This window comes from Staurois parvus, unplaced genomic scaffold (genome assembly GCF_062004578.1).
Source record: "Staurois parvus isolate SC_StPar_1 unplaced genomic scaffold, SC_StPar_1.0 ptg000019l, whole genome shotgun sequence".
Lineage (NCBI taxonomy): Eukaryota > Metazoa > Chordata > Amphibia > Anura > Ranidae > Staurois > Staurois parvus.
The window spans coordinates 27,726,623-27,748,821 of NW_028317815.1; the positions used below are offsets into that span (position 1 = coordinate 27,726,623).

General features: G+C 39.0%; 1 protein-coding gene across 2 annotated transcripts in view; it reads right to left on the minus strand.

Moving 5' to 3' along the window:
* The window catches only part of SEMA3D (semaphorin 3D), a 260,951-nt gene that overhangs the window by 39,329 nt on the left and 199,423 nt on the right, over window positions 1-22,199 (minus strand). For both annotated transcript variants that reach the window (XM_089685964.1, XM_089685971.1), the window contains exon 12: window positions 1,404-1,626. In XM_089685964.1, coding sequence (XP_089542090.1) covers window positions 1,404-1,626 — 223 coding nt within the window. The remainder of the gene's footprint in view (window positions 1-1,403; window positions 1,627-22,199) is intronic.

Consider the following 22,199-nt stretch of genomic DNA (forward strand, 5'->3'; position numbering starts at 1 on the left):
GTGGAGTTACACTTAAAAAATGTACGTGTTCCAACTTACATGCAAATTCAACTTAAGAACAAACCTACAGAACTTGTTCGTATTTCAGTAACTGCATGGATTAACATTGCATAATATTGCACAGCCAAAAATCTGCTCCAAAAAAATCATTGACACTTTTGTGCAACTCACAGGGGATTTAATAAAAAATCTGGTCTGCATAGCTCTGCATAGAAAATAATCAGCTTCCATTTTTTTTGCCAAAGCTTAATTGAACAAGTGGAAGTTAGAAGCTGATTGGCTACCATGCACCAGATTTTGCACTCTCCAGTTTTAGTAAATCTACTCCATACTGTTCTGCAATCTCATATCTGCTGTACTGTGAATGGAAACAAACATCAGCAAAATGTTATGCAGTGTCTTAGAATCATTAAATTTATAAATGAAGAAGTGGCTCCCTCTGCTGTCAAACCAGCATGCAGAGAATATGTATTACTGAGCGTATGCACAACCTTACATTTCCTAAGAGAAGTAAACGCAGTTGTCATTGTTAAGCTTCTTCTGAAAATGCTAGTTCTCTGGCTATTATGATGATTATCTGGCTTCAGTATTTTTAATGATCCTGAACAAGTGTGCATGTTAAGCCTAGTACACGTGATGAGAATATCAGACAAATGATCGTCCATTTTTTTGCATGCAAGTCTCAGTGAAAATGAATAGGTTACTAAAGTGATGAGAATTCTCGTAAGACAGAATACAACTTCCCGCAATGATGTATTGTATTGTACAGGGGCGGACTGACAACTTATGGTGCCCCCGGGCAATAGGGATCATGGGGCCCCTGTGTCCTTGCCCAAACTTAAAAAAGCCTATGAAAAAGGTACCAGGGGCATCTCATGGGGCCCCCTACTGACCCTGGGCACTCGGGCAGTGCCCGAGTTTCCAAATGGTCAGTCCGCCCCTGGTATTGTATTGTATTGCAATATATTCTTTCGTTTCTGAGCATGTGCGGTCTTGGTCACTCGATTTTTTACAGACCGATACTGTACTGATAAAGAAAAATTAATTTGTCCTGCTATCTTATTAGAACATTTTTTATGCTTGTTTCTTTGGATAATTTTGCATTAACTGTCATGATCGGCTCTTGAAAGCTGAGTACTAACAATTAGATCATCATATGATCGATTTTTTTTTCTGATTTTCTCATCATGTGTGTGCTAGGAAATTGGGTAGTCATCACAAATCTCCTTATCTACATCCTTGTTCCAGGTCAGTGTCCCAAAAGATTGAAACTAGGGAGGTCAGCATAATAGCCATAATAGATATAAACAATAGAAGCTTTCATTTTCTTTCAGGAAAACGTGAAAAATTGTATGTATTTATTAACTGAAATAATGATAATAATAAAAAGTAAAGGTAGGTACCTGTTCCAATAAACATTACATCATACTGGCCATCCTCTGCTGCCACATGATCCACAGCAATCTGAGTTAATTTGTAATCCATGTTGAGTCTTGTGAATACAGGTCTTCCATGAAGGGGATACACAGACTTGTACATTAGAGGATGGTTCTTTACAAAGCTAATGACATCATCTGGAAAATCTTTGGTAGATTTAATCGATGCATCAAAAGTTTTGCTAGGACACTGAAATGAAAGGAAACATTGAGTAATAAATAGAATTAATATGAAAAGAAAGTATTTTAGTGACTGTATATATTTAACAACATAACCAGATGTAGTCAATTATGCTGAGTATATTGCAAATTGTTAGAAGGCAATAGCTGTAGTCAAACACAGACATACAAATAGTGAATTTTCAAAGCTATGTCGCCATCTAGTGTTGAAAAAGGATATTGCACATTTACTCATTCAAAACATTCAGAAATGAGACACAAGTAACTAAAAACTAAAATAGCCCTTTATTGTACCTTAATTTATCCATACACTGCTATATAATTGAATCATATAGTAACTTACATTTTGTTTTTGCTACCATAATTACAGAAACTGATGAGGCGTAAGTGGAATAACAGCCAATGATCCAAATACACATTTGAAATGCACTGCATATGTTTAGGACTTTTCATGTAAAAGGATTTGTAATTCTATTCAGACACTCTTGATGTGTACACACTTTTTTGCAGCTACAAAAATCTACCGATTATTTTTTAAGAATTTTAAGCTACACATTCTACTATTATTAGTGGTAGATCAATACATACAATGTATACTGTTTGATATAAACAAGGCCTTTCATAACTGTGTAGCATAAGCACTATTCCCTAGTTTCTAATGCATGGCAACATATTTCTCAAAAGTTGACTCACTCTCTCTTTTCTATTGAGCACATTATTTTTTTAAAGATATTTGTCATTTACAATTGTCATTGTTTTCTGATCAAACTTGTTACAGTACTATTATCACAGGGCTGAAATTATTATGGTCTTATTGCTTGTGCCAGACATGCATTTATGAATTTTAGCTTTTTATACCAAGACCCTCAAACAATACTCTATGTACCCAATATGGGCTCTTTGCTTGGTGGGCAATAATTTTGCCTATTTGTAGTGACAGCTTTTTTTTTTTTTAAACAAACAAAATGGTTAAAGCTTTCTGATCAGAAACACAAAGCTATTTTCAGCTGAGATACCGATCTCATACAAAAGCTGATAAACAACAATGGTAAATTCAGTCCATACATAGGGCCATATTTAAAGAATTTATGCACATCTACACAGTGTTGCCCCTTTATAAATACAGTGGCTTAGTGGTTAGCAATTCTGCCACACAGCAATAAGGTCAGCAGTTACCGTGACACTACCTGCATTGAGCTTGCATGAGCTCCTTGTGCTTACACTTGCACTGACTTTCTCCCTTGCTCCCAATACATGCTGGTAGATTAATTGTCTCCTGTCTAAATTGACCCTAGTATGTATGTGCAAGCACATAAGGTAGAGACCTTAGGATGTAAAGTCCTTGAGGACATGGACTGATATAAAATATATATGTAAATTGACAGTGCTATATAAAAACCTGTAATAAATAAAGATCCCAAGACATGCTGGAAGATTAATTGTCTCCTGTCTAAATTGACCTTAGTATGTACATGAGGTAGAGACCTTAGGATATAACCTCCTTGAGGACAGGGACTGATATATTATTATTATACAGGCTTTATATAGTGCCAACAGTTTGCTCAGCACTTTACAATATGAATATAAAATATATGTAAATTGACAGTGCAAATAAAAACCTGTAATAAAGATCCTTTTTTTACACTGTCTGATGTGTATACAAAAAACCTATGCAGTCTACTGGTATCATAATTGTAAAAGTGCAATTTCAGTTTAAACCGAACTAGCCTTAAAAATATCCCTCCCCCCTCCTAACACCTCTGCTGACTAAGTAAAAAAAGATGAATATAAATACCTATTTTGGGGAAATCTGGTCAGGTCACCTGATTTCAATTGTGCAAGCCAGCAGCGGCTGCAGGGGAGAGCAGAGAACACTCGACAATGGTTGGTACAGCCTGAAGCAGTGATCTCACCCGTAAGATCCTACAGACCCTTCATTGTTAGCGCTGCCTCCTCTGCAGAGGCTGCTGGCTGACACAGCTGAGCCAGATCACATGACCAAACAGGAGCACACTGAAAATAGGTAAGTATATGCATCTTCTTTACACAGGTTATCCAGCATAGGTGTTATGTGGGGGGAAGGAGCATTTTTAAGGCTAGCTAGGTTTAACATGGAATTCTACTTTATTAGAAAGAGGAGATGGCCGAATATTACCTGAACTACAGAGAGTTCTAGGACTCTGGACACCTCCACGTGTTTTAGTTCTGATGTGAAGCTAAAAATGAATGCTCAGAAGTAAAAACACAATGTAGGAGTCATGTTCTTTGGCTCCTAAAGTGAGTAAACACTGGCCCACAAGGGCTTTGTAGCGATATGGCCCAGAATATTCAATGACAGTGTGATTATTCTGAAAAATTTTATATCATGTGACAGGAGTGAAAAATCAACATTTATTTCTTCTTTATCTTTGACAGCCCAGTCTATCCAGTCATCATTATAAAGCTCCTGAACCAAGTTACACACAATAAAAATGTGTATTAGGAATGAGGTTGGGTACACCACTACTTTGGATTTGAAGTGAACCCCCAGGTTTTACAAAGTTTGCCAATGTCTGAGTTAAAAATTTGCTGGTTCACCATCAGAAATAAGGGACAGCCTATAATGCAGTGAAGAGCCTGTTCGGCTAAGTCACAGGTAGAGAGAATATGAAGGAATAGAAAGCTCAACTCCCATTGTATAAAAGGGTAGGCCCACAGCAGCCATATTTTCAGTGTGTATTGGAAGTATTGAGCTTGCCATACACCATCTGAATTTCACTAATCATTTATGTTTTAAGAAAGTTTGTTTGATTTTATAATGGTTAGTGGAGTCAAATCAATACTCATTTTTGACTGTAGTGATAAGAAAATTTGAACGTACAGGTTGGAAAATTCTTCTCAAAACTATGACTGTGAATGTTAAGGAATGTTGTTAAGGAAAAATCATTTTGTAATGAAACCTGTAATACACCTGGAATTGCATTCAGACAGCCTGGATGGAATTTTAAGATTTTTGGATGGATACGTTGAGTTATGGAACGAAAGAATGTTCTGTTGAATGATTTTTCTGCATGAATGTTTCAATGAGAATATACCCATGAATATCCAGCTTTAGGGAGAGCTGCCAATCCTGTGTAGGAAACATGTTTCATGTTCTCCATGGCAGTGCCTAGCCTATAATGTTTTTTGTTTGACAATGGCTTGCTTATTATCCCTACAAATGGGCAATATTGAATAACAAGATTTGCCCCATTGCACTATGGTCTCCTATGCCCACTCCCCAGACTACTTTGCCGCTGATCCGCCATGTCTCCACGTAAGCTAACATTTTTTGCCTATTATATGTATTCCTATGTATTTGTTTGTATACCTAATTTGTTTATTTGTATATTTTTATATGCAGTAGCACTATTCTCCCTTACATTCAAGTTACTGTCCTGAAGAAGCCAAATGTACAGGTAAAACGCATTGACTGTTCTTAGATTTTTCATATTGCAATTATTGTATATATGTGCTAAGTGATTAACATGTATGCAAGGGAGGCACTTTGTTATTATTCATGTCCTTCTTTTTCTGGCCCCTTTTTGGTGTTATATTTGTAATATGAGTCTTATAGAGAGTATATGACTTCTGACTCTTTTATGTCAATAAATGGTTGTATGTATTTTACTGTGTGGTCTCTTACTGCGCCCAAAAAAATCAAAATATTTTTGCCGTACTTATTGTCTGGCTTTTTTCTTGTTTTCAATCTTAGATTGTAAGCTCCAAGGAGCAGGGCCCTCCTAACCCTCTTGTATTGAACTGTATTGTTGCTGTATTGTCTCCCTTTATATCGTAAAGCGCTGAGCAAACTGTTGGCGCTATATAAATCCTGTATAATAATAATATAATTTGGCACTAGGAAGCTTTTTTGGTATTCTTTTATCATAGTTTTCAATGGACTTCATCGAAACATTTTCCAACTTCTAGCAAGATTCCCAAAACTATTTTCATTTGAACCTATGCAGATTAGCTCAAACCTAATGTTTATGTCTTATTAGCATAGGGCTGAATATCCCACATATACATAAACATATTATGGGAAAACTGCCAAACAAAACAGCTGCATTCCAGTTTAATACATCCTTTACACTGGAACTGATACTGTATTATACTGTCTGAGGAGGAGGCTAAGCTTGTATGCAAAAGAACAATTCTCAGCTAATTGAACAGTTTAAGACATGCTACAGAATTTATGGAAACTTGGTTTATTTGGCAATACTCTTAGAAAACATTAACAGTTATTCTGCTCTCTTAGGTTTCACCAAGACTGTATGTATTGTAATTTAAGCAATCTTAAAGAAGAATTTTCTGTATAAAAAATGTCTACATTGCCATATAGGCCACTCTGATAAAAAATAGTACAGCAAGACACGATTTTGAAAATGTTAAATTGGTAAAATAAATTCCAAACTGAATGTATTGTCTCAAAGGAGAATCAGAAGAGTAGACAAATCCAAATCCCATCAGCGTTTCATACACAATTCTCAAGAGACACGTTTTACTATGGAATAAAGATTTCCTGAAAAATATCTCCATGCTAAAACCCACCCTTCATATTTGTTACTACTGATAAAAACTCTTGTGCTAGAATTTACATTAAAAAAACAAATACTTGTAACACTCTTTACAAGACGACTGGTATTTGGAATCTAAATCTAGGCACATGGACTTCTGGTAAGCCATTTTTGGAAAGAAAATCAAGATATGTGGACAAAGCTGTGTTAAGCTAGTTTTGGAGTCAAAACAATAATGATCACACAGCAAACAATACTAGAAAATAGTTCTATAAAATACTATCTGGACCTAAAAGTGCTCACCCTGGCACACCCTGAGGTTAATCTAGTAAAGTAAATGTTCATTTTGCAAAGTAAGTGATAGTGAAGAAAATTAAGCTTTCATCCCTCTGCAAACTCAATTATGTGTAAGAAAAATGAAATAAAAAAAAAAGTTGTTGAATGTTATTTGATATGAACAGTAAACACGCCTTCACCTTATTCACAAACATTCCCTTTGCTACAAGAACAGCCTCTATGCCTTTAGTAAGCCAACCCCACTATGATGGCGACTTTCAATTTTCTGACCTCTGAACTCCACTGATCTCACATGCCAGTCTGCAGATGTGTTAAAATATATGTAAACCTTTGTTTTAAAACTTTGGGACTGCTATCTGATGTTCCTCATAACAAGCATAACATTCACTTATATTTACTGACCTAATTTAAAATATACCTGATAATCCCCCTTGCTTCCTCTAGTTTGCTGACCACAGTATCTACAAAACAGATCTGTGCTAGTGTGATCAACTTGTGTCCCTTCAACTTGTAATAGGACTTAAGCTGGCCATAGATGGATCAAATCTCAGCTGCTTCAGCAGGGACTGGTGGAAATTCCATCCATCTATGGCTAGGCTGGTTGTACTGAAGTCAATCTATTGACCTATTTTAGTGCAACCAGCCTGTCAGATTTTGTTCATGTAATCAGTGCCAGCGGCTATAGCCACTAGCAGTAATCATTGTGTTCTGCAGGCAGAGAAGGCTCCCTGCTGGCACAACACAATAGCGCTGCAGGAGGTATTCCCCCATCAGTTCTGACTGTGATATCATAGATCAGCCTTTCTCAACCTCTTCAACGCAGAGGAACCCTTGACATAACTTTCCGGTCTCAGAACTCCTGCTAAAAATGACTTTACCTACAATTCATGACACATTAGTGTGATAGTCAGAGGTAAGAATGCTCCTTACACTTGTGGTCATTGGGAAGAATTACCCCCTTACAGATTGATAAAAAGATCAATGGTGTCAGTGGGAACTTACCTGAGAGGCAAACATTGCTGATTGCTCAAGGAGCCCCTGGTAACCTCTAGAGGAACCCTGATTGAGAAACCCTGTCATAGACTGACATGCCCCCTGTATTGATTGACAGTGACTTAGTAAGGACTGCAGTGTCACAAGAGCAGCTGTGTTTTGCAATGCCTCCTATTTAACTACACCTGCTGCCAGCCAAAAAGGCATCAGATTTAAGATCTGTGGAGCACCGAAAAATAGTGAGTTTTGAGGTACTCTACAGTATTGTAAACTTTTTTAACTAGCTTTTTACATTATCATAACTACATATGAATAAATTTATGTTTTTTAACTAATGCGTTCATGTAAGCTTTAATGCTTTACAAATGAATAACTGGTCGCAGTTACATCTGCATGGCATCTTCATATCCACAGCTACAGCTGGTGGGAACTGGGGTAAGTAAAATGTAAAAGATGTTAAAGCTAGCCTCATCAAATACACAGCATGTAGCTCAAAGAATACTATGATGGCATAGTAAAAAAAAAATCTAATTTCTACTTCCAGACTGTATGCATGCATTTTCTATTTATGAATGGAACGTTTTACTTGAGTGGACATATGCCCAGATGTTTTGGTTTACCTCTAGCATTTTTCCCAATTAAGGTTTGTTTACATTGACTGTGTGTGGTTGCTCCAACACACAGTTGATCATAAAGTTTCATAGAAGCAATGCCAGACTACAAAGACATGGAGCAGCAGCCATATTGGCACAAGACAAAAGAACATCTTACAAAGAAAATAGCATGAATTTCTAAAACAAAATGCCAAACTTGAAGTGAAGTATATGGGCAGACTGAATGCACAGATAGATTTTCCATCTGACAGGTTTTGTCATTTTTTCCCAGCTTGGTATATGAATAATTGGGCAAGAAATCCATTCTACCAACTTATGCAACTACGTGTAATTGTTCAGAGATAACATCCATACTAGGCTCCATGCTAGTCTTCTGAACAAATTTAAGAACACTTGCTTTACTGTGGGCAGTGGGGTGATTTACTGACACTGGGAAAAATATACTTCACTTACCACCAACTAGCACAGATCTGTCAATAGGCATGAATATACGTTTTTGCATATGAGTAATGTACATTTCTTTGTATACCTGTTTCCTTAACCACTTGCCAACCGTGCTATAGCCGAAAGATGGCTACAGCAGGGTCTTCCAGTTCTAAAAGAGCATCTATTGAGGTCCTCCCAGGACCCCACCCCCTGCATGCCCCCCAGGGTGCACATCGGGCATGCTCTGTGACGACTGTGTCATTTGAACACAGCTGATCACAGATCAGGGTAAAGGGCCAATCACAGAATCCCTTTACCATTTGATCAGTTGTGTCCAATCACAGTTAATTACAGTTAATCACATGACAACATGTAAGATATTGATCTGGTAAGTTAAGTAGCAGAGGGGGTTGTTAATCAGTTTCAGCTGCTTTGGTGTTAATGAAATTAATAACAGGTGCACTAGATGGGCAACAATGAGACGATCCCCAAAACAGGAATGGTTTTACAGGTGGAGGCCATTGACATTTTTTTTCCTACTCCTCTTTTCTGACTGTTTTTCACTAGTTTTGCATTTGGCTAGGGTCAGTGTCACTACTGGTAGCATGAAGCAATACCTGGACCCTAAAGAGGTTGCAGAGGCAGTCCAACTCCTCCAGGATGGCACATCAATACGTGTCTCCCAACACAGTCTCAATAGCATGGAGGAGATACCAGGAGACAGGCAGTTACTCTAGTAGAGCTGGACAGGGCCATAGAAGGTCCTTAACCCATGAGCAGGTATCTGCTCCTTTGTGCAAGAAGGAACAGAATGAGCACTGCCAGAGCCCAAAATGACCTCCAGCAGGTCACTGGTGTGAATATCTCTGACCAAACAATCAGAAACAGACTTCATGAGGGTGGCCTGAGAGTCCGACATCCTCTAGTGGGCCCTGTGCTCACTGCGTGGTACCACAGAGCTCGATTGGCATTTGCCATTGAACACCAGAATTGGCAGGTCCGCCCTGTGCTTTTCACAGATGAGAGCAGGTTCACCCTGAGTACATGTGACAGTCGTGAAAGGGTCTGGAGAAGCTGTGGAGAATGTTATGCTGCCTGTAAGATCATTCAGCATGACTGTTTTAGTGGTGGGTCAGTGATGGTCTGGGAGGCATATCCATGGAGGGATACACAGACCTCTACAGGCTAGACAATGGCACATTGACTGCCATTAGGTATCGAGATGAAATGCTTGGACCCTACGCTGGGGAAATGGGTCCTGGGTTGCTCCTGGTGCACGACAATGCCTGGCCTCATGTGGTGAGAGTATGAAGGCAGTTTCTGGAGGATGAAGGAATTGATACCATTTAATGGCACCCACGTTCGCCTGACCTATATCCAATAGAACACCTCCGGGATATCATGTTTCGATCCATCCAATGCCGCCAGGTTGCACCTCAGACTGTCCAGCAACTCAGCGATGCCCTGGTCCAGATCTTTGAATTCAGTCCTCTGTAGGTTGATAATTTTCAATTCTATCAAATGATGGGACATCCTTACGTTCCTAACACATTACCCAGTCCATATCAGTATAGATATCCAGCATGATATTTTTCCCCATTGAGATCTGATGTGTTTTCAAAGTAGTCCTTTAATTTTTTTGAACAGTGTATATTGTGTTTCTACCAATGATAGGAAAAAAAAAATGTGTGGCCAATTACTTTACGAGAAATAGCTGCACCTTTGCCCTGGCAGCTTGTAGGTACAGATCTACTATGCGTAATTGTAAATGCTAGCACAGCTTTACTAGTGCATTGTTCAAATAGTGAGTCAAAAATGCATGGATTTTTATATGTTGCATATACTTAAAGTGGAACTACAGTGCATCTGAACACCACAAACCAAAAATTCTATTTAGTTTTAATATTCAAAGAAAACTCCCCCATCCATCCACATCTTAATTCTTTATTTTTCTAAGAAATCACTTTGAAAAACACCCCCCTAGCAGTTCTGGCCATGTCAGATGATTTATGTAGCATTTACTTCCTGGAATCCATCTGCCCTTAGTTCACATATGCAGGCAGGATGGTTTGCTTAGCTGAGAAAGCCACTCCTCCTATTCTCCCCTCAAGAAGACCCCTGAGATGTATGGCATCATTTGTCTAGGCCTGGAAGCTAGGAAGTAAATAAAGAAATGTGAAAAATACATTTAAAATATTTAAATATGATATACAGGGGTTGGACACAGTTATGGAAACACTAGGTAAAATAACAAAATTGTTACCTAATATAGTGTTGGACTGCCTTTGGCATCCAAGACAGCCTGAATTCTCCTGGGAATTGATGAATATACAGTAAGTCTTGGATGGTGGATAATGGAATCTGATACCACTCTTCATGTAAATACCGTTACAGTTCTCTCAGAGATACCAGAGTCAGAAAATGAGCCTGAACCTTGTTCTCCAAAATTGACCATAGTGGCTCTATGCAGAGGTGTATTTACCACAAGGCAAACAAGGCATTTGCCTAGGGCGGCATTTTTAAGGGGGGCAGCGCTGCCCCTCAGAAGAAGGGACACACACGGTTTGGGGACCTGGTGGGTTCTGAGAGAGGCTGCGGGTTTCATGACGGTGTATGCACAGCCCTACTTTCAATCCCGGGGATGTCCGGAGCTGTGCAGGTGAGTGTCATTCTCTCTCTCGCCGTGGGCGATGGTGGCTGGTATGTGGGGGCATTGGTATTTTATTTATTACAGATACTTATATAGCGCCGTTAATTTACGCAGCACTTTACATATATATTGTACATTCACATCAGTCCCTAACCCTCAAGGGGTGTAAAATCTAAGGTCCCTAACTCACATTCATACATACACATACTAGGGCCAATTTAGACAGGATCCAATTAACCTACCAGCATGTCTTTGGAGTGAGGGAGGAAACTGGAGTACCCGGAGGAAACCCATGCAGGCACAGGGAGAACATGCAAACAGGCAGGCAGGTGGTGCCGTGGTTGGGATTTGAACCAACGACCCTAGTACTGCCAGGCAGAAGTGCTAACCATGGAAGGCTCTCTTGGGTGGGGGTTAGGGGTGTTATTGGTCAGTGTCAGGCTCTCTCTGCGGGAGGTGGGGGGGGGTGCCCAATTTATGTGTTGCCTAGGGCAGCACAAAAGCTAAATACACCACTGGCTCTATGATACTCAGCAACCAGGGAAGGTGTGAGACTTCATCTGCATGCTTGTCAAACCATGATTTGACAACACCAGCTGTGTGAACCGGAGAATTATTGTCTTCAGGAAATAATGTCTGCAGCATGGGGTGCATATGGTCAGCCAAATTTGTACATGTCACTGGCTACCTTTCAAGGTGATGAAGGGGCCTGCAGAATACCAAGATATAGCTGTTCAAACCATGATTGCACCACCACCATGCTTTACCATTTGCACAAGACAGTCCTAGTCAAAAACTTTGAATGGCGTTCTCCACACGTAAACATGTCCGGTGATTGGGAAACGTGTGAAGCTTGATTCATGGGACCTAATTACAGACTTCCAGTGATTGATAGTCCACGATTTATGGGTGTTGCACCACTCTCTCCTATTCTGAGCAATAATATTGGTCACTAGTGGTTTGGCAAATGCAGCTCATAAATGAATGTTTTGTTGACAGGGGTTTTCAAAGACTGTGATTGAGGTGTGAAGTCACTTTTGCAGCAGTTGGTTTCTTTATTCCGTATCACAATCCTGCGCAATGTCCTTTTCTCTCTTTCAGTCAGTTGACCATGTCAAATGCGCTTATGCTTATCTGATGATGTCTGTCTGGAAACTGTATATGACATCATAACCTTTGATATCGTACCTCGCAACATTGCAAATAAATTTGCAACTTCAGTCAAGAGGCACTAGCTAAGCAGGCACCAACAATCTGCCCTCTTTGAAACTCAGTAAACTCTGACATGACTGTATTACTATTAGCACATGCAATGAATAATGAAAGTGAGGCTTCGCACCTGTTAGCTAGGTGTCTCATCACACAGTGGAAGCAAAGGAATGTTAAATCACTTCCACTTTCAACGCAAAACATGTTGTTACTTTCACACCTGCAAATCATGTAGTATTTCCATATTTGTGTCCAACCCATGTACTTTCCTATCTATTTGCTAATGCTAGCAGTATATGCATTAAAAAAGTCAATGTCGATTGAGAGAGTGATGTTCCACTTTAATTCAAGGCTGTGGAAACAAACAGTTTTCAATCCTCAGAATTAACACGATACAAAGTCTAGCACAGAAAATGAGAAATATAATTTCAATTTCAAAGTTTTCTAAATTCTCTCTGACTTGAAAACACCATATTACATGTGCCAGGGTTGTGCAAAAAGCATATACTGCAAATAAAATGACATTAATTTAACACTGACAGATTTTGTTTAAACGTTGGGATTAGGTCAAACTGAAAACGTAACACGGTAAATACAAATGCTTATTGTAAAATAAACAAATCAGCACATCACAAGGTTCAATTCATGTAATTAGCTCAAAGTTTATCAATATAACAAATTACTTTAGAAATAAATTAGTTTGCCATTTCCCGAATTACTGCAATCAACCATATCAGCTTCCATTGTGACTAAATCTGATTGATGAGGTAATCACAATTACTATGTACACAAATGAAATACCAAAACAAACCTATCTTTAAGAAGTAGGCCATAGCCTGTTTATCAGAAAGAAAAATGGAAATGTATCAGTTAAAAACAAAGAATTCTTCACAATGTCTTGTGGTCTTGACACTGGTCAAAGAATTCTTTTGGGTATGTAGATACAACTAGTCTTCCAATTGAAGCAGTTTTTTAGCAAGCAGATAAATGAATGGCTCCCAAGTCTCTGCTAAATGGAAACCTGAGGGCAGCAGCTGAGTTTATTTATCAGTGACGCATTTTGTAACTATTACGTTCCATCACTGGGGTCTGTTTCTTATTTGAACAAGATATTTATCTTTGGGTTTTCACTATAATCCTGTTCTCTCTGTGATATTGACTAAACATAGTGCTTTTCAAACAACTTTGTGATGAAACCTGTTGAGTTTGAAAGTAATATTTTTTTTCTCTGGCTCTGAGTGAATATTTCATAGTTTCAAAAATGTATACACCTGCTTATTTATATGGTTACACAAACAGATGGCTGAGACAAAAAGGTCAACCTTGAAACTTGGAGGCATTGGAAAACATCACAGTTGAAATGTTCCAGGCACAAAAACTAATGCAATATAAGACATGTGTTATTGAATATTGCACGTGCTGGCACAGTCACAGCACAGCATTCTCACCACCAACCCCTGACCTGTAAGAGATTTATTAACTGCTTGGAATTGGTGATGTGATGTCTCCACATGACCCCATGACCATAAATATAATATGGCATATGATCAATAGCAATGAATGAAAAAAGCAATACTTTTTGCTTAACCAAACTACTTAAAGGATTTACCCCCCTTCCTTACCAGGCCATTTTTTGCTATATGGTGCTGTGTTACTTTGACAATTGCACGGTCATGCAACACTGCACCCAAATGAAATGTATGTCCTTTTTTTCCACAAATTAAGCTTTCTTTTGATGGTATTTGATTGCCTGTGCAATTTTAATTTTTTATGCTATAAAAAAAAGCCTGACAATTTTAAGAAAAAAACAATATTTTTTACCTTTTTCTATTAAACATGTCCAGTAAAAAAATTAAAAAAATCAAATTTCATCATAACTTTACACCAAAATGTATTCTGCTACATTCTAAACGGTGCTAAAAAAATCCCAATACATGTAAATTAATTGGTTTACGTGAAAGTTATAGCGTTTACACATGGTGGTATATATACACTGGAATATTTTTTTTCACTAGTAATTGAGGCGATTAGCAACTTATAACAGGACTGCGGGATTGCGGCGGGCATTCTGACATGGGGGGGAACTGACTTGGTGTCACTGACATCCCCAGTGACACAAACACAGTGATCAGTGCAAAAAAAGCACTGACACTGTACTAATGGCATTGGGCAGGAAGGGGTTAACATGACGGGTGATCAAAGGTTTAACTGTGTTTTACTGGGGGGGGGGCAGTGTGTTGGTGCTTCACTGCAAGAACACTGCTCTGGATGGCTGTGCACAGCCATCCAGACCAGTGTGCCCAAGCCGACAGGGAGGAGAACTGTAAACAAATCAGCCCTCCTCCCCGTCGGAGATCCTCGGTAATCACTGGGCTCCGGCGGGTAATCATCGCCCGGGACCCGGTGACTGGCAGCCGCAAATGGTGGCGCAGGTAGGGTGAATGCACACCTCATGCACGCACCCTACCCGCAAACACAAAATCACATATATATATATATATATATATATATATATATATATGTGATTTTGCGCACCACTGCTGCCCTGTAGCAGTATATCTGCTATAGGGCGGTCGGGATGTGGTTAAATAAGAAACATGTTACACTTACCTGCTCTGAGTAATGGTTTTGCATAGAGTAGCCCCAATTCTCTTTTTCTAGGGTCCCCCAACAGCCCTCCTGGCCCCTCCCCCTTGCCGAGCGACTGCCATAGCAAGCCGCTTACTATGGGGCACTTGTGCATGCTTGCTCCCAAGCCATAGGCACACAGAGCGAGTCTTGCCCCCCCCCCTGCTGCCTCCTCACTGGCTGTGATTGACAGCAGCAGGAGCCAATGTCTCTGAGCCAATGAGGAGAGAGTGGAGAAAGCCTCTGCTCTTGTGCACATTTCTGGATCGAGATCAGGCCCAGTTAAGTGTAAGGGGGGTTGGGGAGCAGGAGCTGCATACAGAAGGTTTTATACCCTAATGCATAGAATTCATTAAAAACCTTCTGCTTTTAGAACCACTTTAATATCAATCTCCATTAACCAATGGTGGGTTGGTGGATGCTTTTGTTTCTGGAGGCATCACAATGCCTGTGATATGCTGTCAATAGTGCAGAACACAAACAAAATTAAAACAGGTTATCAGAATGGCTCTGTACCTTCTGATGGCTGTGAACCAATCACAGTGGTCACAATAGTAAATAGCTGTAACCCTATTTTCAGTTTTACTTTTTCTGTGTTCATTCCTCTTTGCCAATCATGTTCATTTTAAAACTTTTTTTCCAATGATTGAATATTTGAAGTGAATGAAACCAAAGGGGGAAAAATTAGCCATTAAGTAAATTTACCCGTAGAGTTAATACATTATTATACACTGCAGCATTAATAAAACAAGGTGTGTCTGAATATGTATCTGTTTCAAAAAATTTAAATAAAATTAATTTTGATACACTACAACATGACCGAGTAATGCACACAGATCCATAGCTCCACTCAAGCCTGGCTTCTCTTATACTTGGGCATCTTGTGTGATGGCAATTGTTGTCTGCCTCCACTCTCCATTAAGAATATGAAAGAATGTCAGACGCACTCCACTTAGCTCCTCTTGCAGTATTTTTTAATAATCAGCTGACTACATACCGTAATGTCTCCAGCCAAAAAACAACCTTCCTTGACGTGTTTCACCAGTCCTGGCTTTCAAAGGCATTAAACTTACAACTCATCTTAACTAATAAAGTTTGTCATGTTATATTAACTCTATATAACATGACAAATGTTATCAGTTTAATTGGGTAGACAGGACACCTGCACACACCCTTTCTGTAGTGCCATGGCCCCTATAGGGGGTGCTCCCCACATCTGTATTAACACTGGTATGTCAGGGAATTTTTGTTTTAGGTGCATCACACAAAATCCATACATGCAAAAATCAATCAGCAACATTTGGGGCTATACAGTATTTTCTGAGAATGTAATGGCCGACACATACATTGTGGATGATGACAACTGAACGATAACCTAAATATAAACCTAAATATATGTAGCATAAAATTTCACACTGTTACTTTACACCATATCCTTGAAAACGTAAGTTTACTTTTATACTTACAAAATTTTTGGAAATCATTGAGTTGAAAAGTATAGGTCATGCAAAATGTGATATGAATATAAAGGCCAAGTGGGAATATTGTGAACTCCTGTTAAACATCAAGTAATTAGAGATGGAATGCTTTCATTCCAATGGTACTGGAGACCATCTGTCCATTTCAGAGCTCAGAGGGAGTGATATAAAGAAGGCACATAGGCTGGTATAGTCCAAAGTTATACCCATGAAGCAAACTCATTTAAAGGAAAAAAAAACATACTAAAATGGAAAACACATGTTGCTTCACATAATCTTATTAGAGAGGCGACCATTCATCACTCAGTGTCTATAGACACATAAATAGTATATTGAGAGGCAGATTATAATATGGGAGGGACTCCCATTACAGGTGCAGTGCACAGTTGATAGAGGAGTGTATTATACAGGATAGCGAATGCCTTACATTGATTGATGAGGCTCACATGGCTGTAAGACAACAACTTAAAATCATATTATCTGTTAGAAAGCTCAGAATTCTTTGTTGACATCTAATATTCTGCTACAAAGAGATATACAGGCAAACAGAGATATAATGCCCAGATGTATATCCTCTCTTGCAACTGCCAACTTCATCATGAGTCACTATTATTTAGATATAGGATATATATTATTGTATCTGTAAATGGTGTTACCACCATAGTCTTAAAACCACAGATGTAAAATATGTTTATGCCATTTATAAACATTTATTAGAAGCATACAGCTATTTATGAAAACTCATGAAAAAGTGAAGAGCTAGATGTGTACTAGTCTGCACTGGAAGAATAATTCACCGGGTTGGTTTCTATGGGTAACATTTCCACTTTCTTTTCCTTTACTTGTTATGAATGACCATCATAAGGCTTCATAAAGATAAAAGTATAATTCTGAATGGTAAAGCCCCAAACTGAGTTATACTAGCTCACAAAGAATACCATTTCCTGTAGGCATACAGAAAGTTGTAGTAAAGGAAGCATTTAAGGGAACAATTTAACAATAATATAATTAAGTGTCTTTCTTTCAGATGCTGGAAATAGTTAGTCTAACAGCTTCAATTTATGATCTTCAGTGGAATTTTTATATTCTGATGTCTGTGCAGATAAGTGCTGTATAAATAATTCTGTTTACTTTGATGCATTTTCTGTGTGTCCCACAAGACAATGACCAGTATAATCAGAGGTTACCATCTTCCTATTATAAGAAACACGCAATAAAGAAAACAAAATTATTCTGGAGGGTACAAGGAGTGTTTTCCACATGCAGGAACACCAGAAAAGTATAAATAAACCAGATTCTACTTTTATATCCAGTGTTTTACTATGTTATATTTGCTTTTGTTCCTTCTTTTTGCCATTTTAATATACTTGTTTTGTTTATTATTAGTTTAATTAAAGAAACCATTAAAAGAACAATATTATGTACTCATTCCGAATCTTCTACAGTAAAATTGCAAAAGGAAGGAATCAACATGCATACAACTATAACAAAAAAAAAAATGATTGCAAAAAACATGGTATTCCATACTTGACTAATAGATGTAATTATAATATTCGCTATATGATTTCCTTTTTAAAATGTCCTTTTATTTATTTATATTTTTATAATTTTCTCCACATTTACTGTATAACCAGATCAAGCTGTCCAGCAAAAGTTACAAAGGTGGGATACATTTTCATAGGTGCTACAGCAACTGGGAAACTAAAGAAGACAGACCAGAGGGTAAAGGACCCAGAGGCCAAAAAGGGGGTCCAAATGAGGACAAACTGCAGCCTTGAAAACCAAATAGTAGACAAAAATAATTTAATTTGCAGTAAAAAAAAGGGGGTACAAATATCACAAAGACATATATGGTGTGGTAAGCCAAAATATACAAAAAAGAAATTACCTCACCACCACCCAGGGGGAAAGGAAGTCAAAAGCAAGATCAACCTGGACAGCACTAGACATGCAAAAAGTCCCATAAAGATGTGATGAATAGTAGACCTGTGATGAATAGTATAGTCTCAAAATTTGAACAAGACAGTGAAGATGACAAGCAGGTGATGATATAGATAGCTCAAGAAGGTATGGTGAGTACCAAGGACAGGATTCATGTATAAATCACATAACCATATAAACATACATGAGAAGTGCATAATAATCAATCTAAATAAACATGATCTTTGATGCAACCATCAAAAATAATTGGTATAATCCCTAGTATCAGGGTAAAGAGCTGAAAGTCATTCCTCAGGTATCAAGTAAAGTATGAAAGTATTACAGATCTCTCATCAAAAATATGTGGTTAGGCTTATAGTGCACAATTATGTAGAATACATCTCCTCAATATTGCAAAATTGGATAAATAATTGAAGGGAAATGGCAATATATGACATAATATGCCCAATATCCCAAAGGTCATTTAGACAGTCAATGATTATCATGTAGACATGTATCATACAGATGGCATAATAGCTTGGTGCTACAGCAACTGACCAGGATTACAAGCGTACAACAATACTTAAATAACACTTCCCCACCACTTTGCTCCCTTGCGGCACTGAGAAAAACAGGGCCTGCGTCATCTCCTAATTGTTTCTATCCAGAGCTGAGGTCACTCTCTCTGCCACATGTCACATGTGACAGTGCTGCTTGAGTGGCCAATCAGCAAGCACTGGCACTTTTGACTTAATTCCTTCATTTCTGTATGGGAGGAAAGGGAGCAATTGGCATTTTCTAAGGGGAATGAAGGGCGAAAATTAACTTGGGAGTTCAGAGTGATACAGGCTAAACAGACTAATGCACCCATGAACCTCCAGCTATGCAGTCCTTTATTACTGATGGTTTATTACTGCTAGGATGAGGTGGCCACAGGCCCCTAGCATTCAATGAGGTTTCTCTGACCCCATTTACTGCCAGCCTGTGAATGTCCTGGCCAGCAGCCAAATGTAAAAAAATGGAGCCAGGGATGCTGACTGACTGGCTCCTTATATGATAGCAGACATTTGCATCCTAGCAGCCTGGCCATATTTGAACACAGATGTCACCCAGGGTGTCCACGTTTGTTTAAACCTAAAATTTGAAACAGACAGACTGGCAGGCAGTGGGACAGTGGTTGCTAAGATGCCAGCGAATGCCAGGTCCTAGCATCTACTGAAACTTTGTTGTCATTGAAGCTTTGCCATCATTGAGAACATCAGAGTGAGAGAATCATCAGGAAACTATATTTTTTGGTCTTTGTAGGACATCATGACACATCCATATAATTGTTTAAATGTTGTTATATAAGGGCCTTTTTGAATTGTGATGTGTATTTATTTGCTAAATTAGTTTTTGGACATCACGGTACATGTAAACATGCTGCTTCTTCTTTTGAATGTTGCAAAGGGCAGAGATGCCTGAAACAGTAATTCAGTGCATTTCCATGTAACTTATGCACGTTGTTATACAAGTATATGCATTATGGAAACATATTCTGAAAAAATTTAATCTGCTGGCTGATTGCACCCTGCATAAAAACCAATCTACACACACATGTGGCTCACTCTTCCTGATTATATATATATATATATATATATATATATATATATATATACACAGTACACACACACTATATTGCCAAAAGTATTGGGACACCCCTCCAAATCATTGGATTCAGGTGTTCCAATCACCTCCATGGCCATAGGTGTATAAAATCAAGCTCCTTAGCATGCAGGTTGCTTCTACAAACATTTATGAAAGAATGGCTAGCTCTCAGGAGCTCAGTGAATTCAAGCATGGTACAGTGATAGGTTGCCACCTGTGCAATAAGTCCATCCATGAAATTTCCATACTACTAAATATTCCACAGTCAACTGTTAGTGGTATTATAACAAAGTGGAGGCAAAGGGGAACAACAGCGACTCAGTCACGAAGTAGTAGGCCACATAAAATGACAGAACGGAGTCAACGCATAGTGAAGCTTACATTGCGCAGAAGTCCCCACTGGACTCTAGAGCAGTGGAGACTTGTTCTCTGGAGTGAAAAATCATGCTTCTATGCCTAGCAATCCGATGGACATGTCTGGGTTTGGCGTTTGCCAGGAACATGGTACTTGCCTGACTGCATTGTGCCAAGTGTAAAGTTTGGTGGAGGGGGATTATGGTGTGGGGTTCTTTTCAGGGGTTGGGCTTGGCCCTTTTGTTCCAGTGAAGGGAGCACTTAAGGATGAGTGAGTTTGGAGTGCAGGAACTTAACTGGCCTGCACTCCTGACAAGGGGCAGACTGACCATTTGGAAACTCGGGCACTGCCTGATGGCCCGGGGTCAGTAGGGGGCCCCATGAGATGCCCCTGGTACCTTTTTCATAGGCTTTTTTTAGTTTGGACAAGGACATAGGGGCCCCATGATCCCCTATTGCCCGGGGGCCCCATGAGCTGTTAGTTCGCCCCTGCTCCTGACCTCAACCCGATATATAACACCTTTGGAATTAAATAGAGCGGAGAGTGCAAACCTCTTTCTCATCCAACATCAGTGCCTGACCTCACAAATTTCCATAGCCACACTCCTAAATTTTTCTAGTTGTACAGTTGACTGGCCTGCACAGAGTCCTGACCTCAACTGTAGAGAACACATTTGGGATGAATTCTTGGAAGAGTGGTCAAGCATTCCCATGGACACACACCTAAACCTTGTGGACAGCCTTCCCAGAGTAGTTGAAGCTGTTATACCTGCAAAGGGTGGGCCAACTCAATATTGAACCCTAGTGACTAAGACTGGGATGCCATTAAAGTTCATGTGCACGTAAAGGCAGGCATCCCAATACTTTTGGCAATATATTGTGTGTATATATATATATATATATATATATATATTGTGACAGTAGGCAGGTGAAATCACCTGGTTGCGTCCTGGATGGACGATATATTTGTCCGAGGTTCAGGCTTTATGGGGATTTGTACCACTAGAGGGAAGTGCTGAGTCCTTCAGCACTGAGGTAATGAGCCCAGCTGAAGGTAGTGGGCTCATTAACACCTGTATAAAACTTCCCAGAGTGCTTAGGGAGTGGCTCCAACCTGGAACCAGATCTGTGCCTGAACTGTCTGGGGAGCTGACCTGTTATCTGTGTGCAGAGAGACCAAAGCCTGTGTGGCTAGCCTCCAAGTACTAGCAACTAGGTATAGCAGTAGGCTGTACCTAGTGGGTAGCTAGGGAAAGCTGTTGTTGCAGTAAGTAGCCAAGTTGGCCAGGATTTATTTTGATGTTTTTTTTTGGTTTACCATTTTTCTGTAAATATTGTAAATAAATTGCACCTGTTTGTTTTCACCTCCACTGTTGTTGTGCTGTGCCTGTCTTTTTGTGTTGTGCACCCATCCAGGGGGTCACACACACCCGCTGCCGAGCTAACCCCGTTAGAATATATATATATATATACATACACACACACACACATCTGTACACTGAAACTGCATACTATAAAGCGCATCAAAATATAGAACTTTTAATGCTGTGCCTAAATTGCAAAAAAGGTGGTTTCTCTAAGTAAATTATAAAAATGTTAGTCACAGGCAAGAGAATGATACACAGTGTTGTGTGATCCTTTTGTTAACACACTGTAATGACCCAAGCTGTGAATACTCTAAAAAGTATACTTAGGAATGTCTTGCCCTGAGAACATGTATGTCAATAGCTTAAGAGGTGAAGAACCGACTGTGCTTTATCACATGCAACATCTAGCAAGAAGGAAACAGCTAAACACAAGTTCAAATGTAAAGTATACATTAGATATTATTA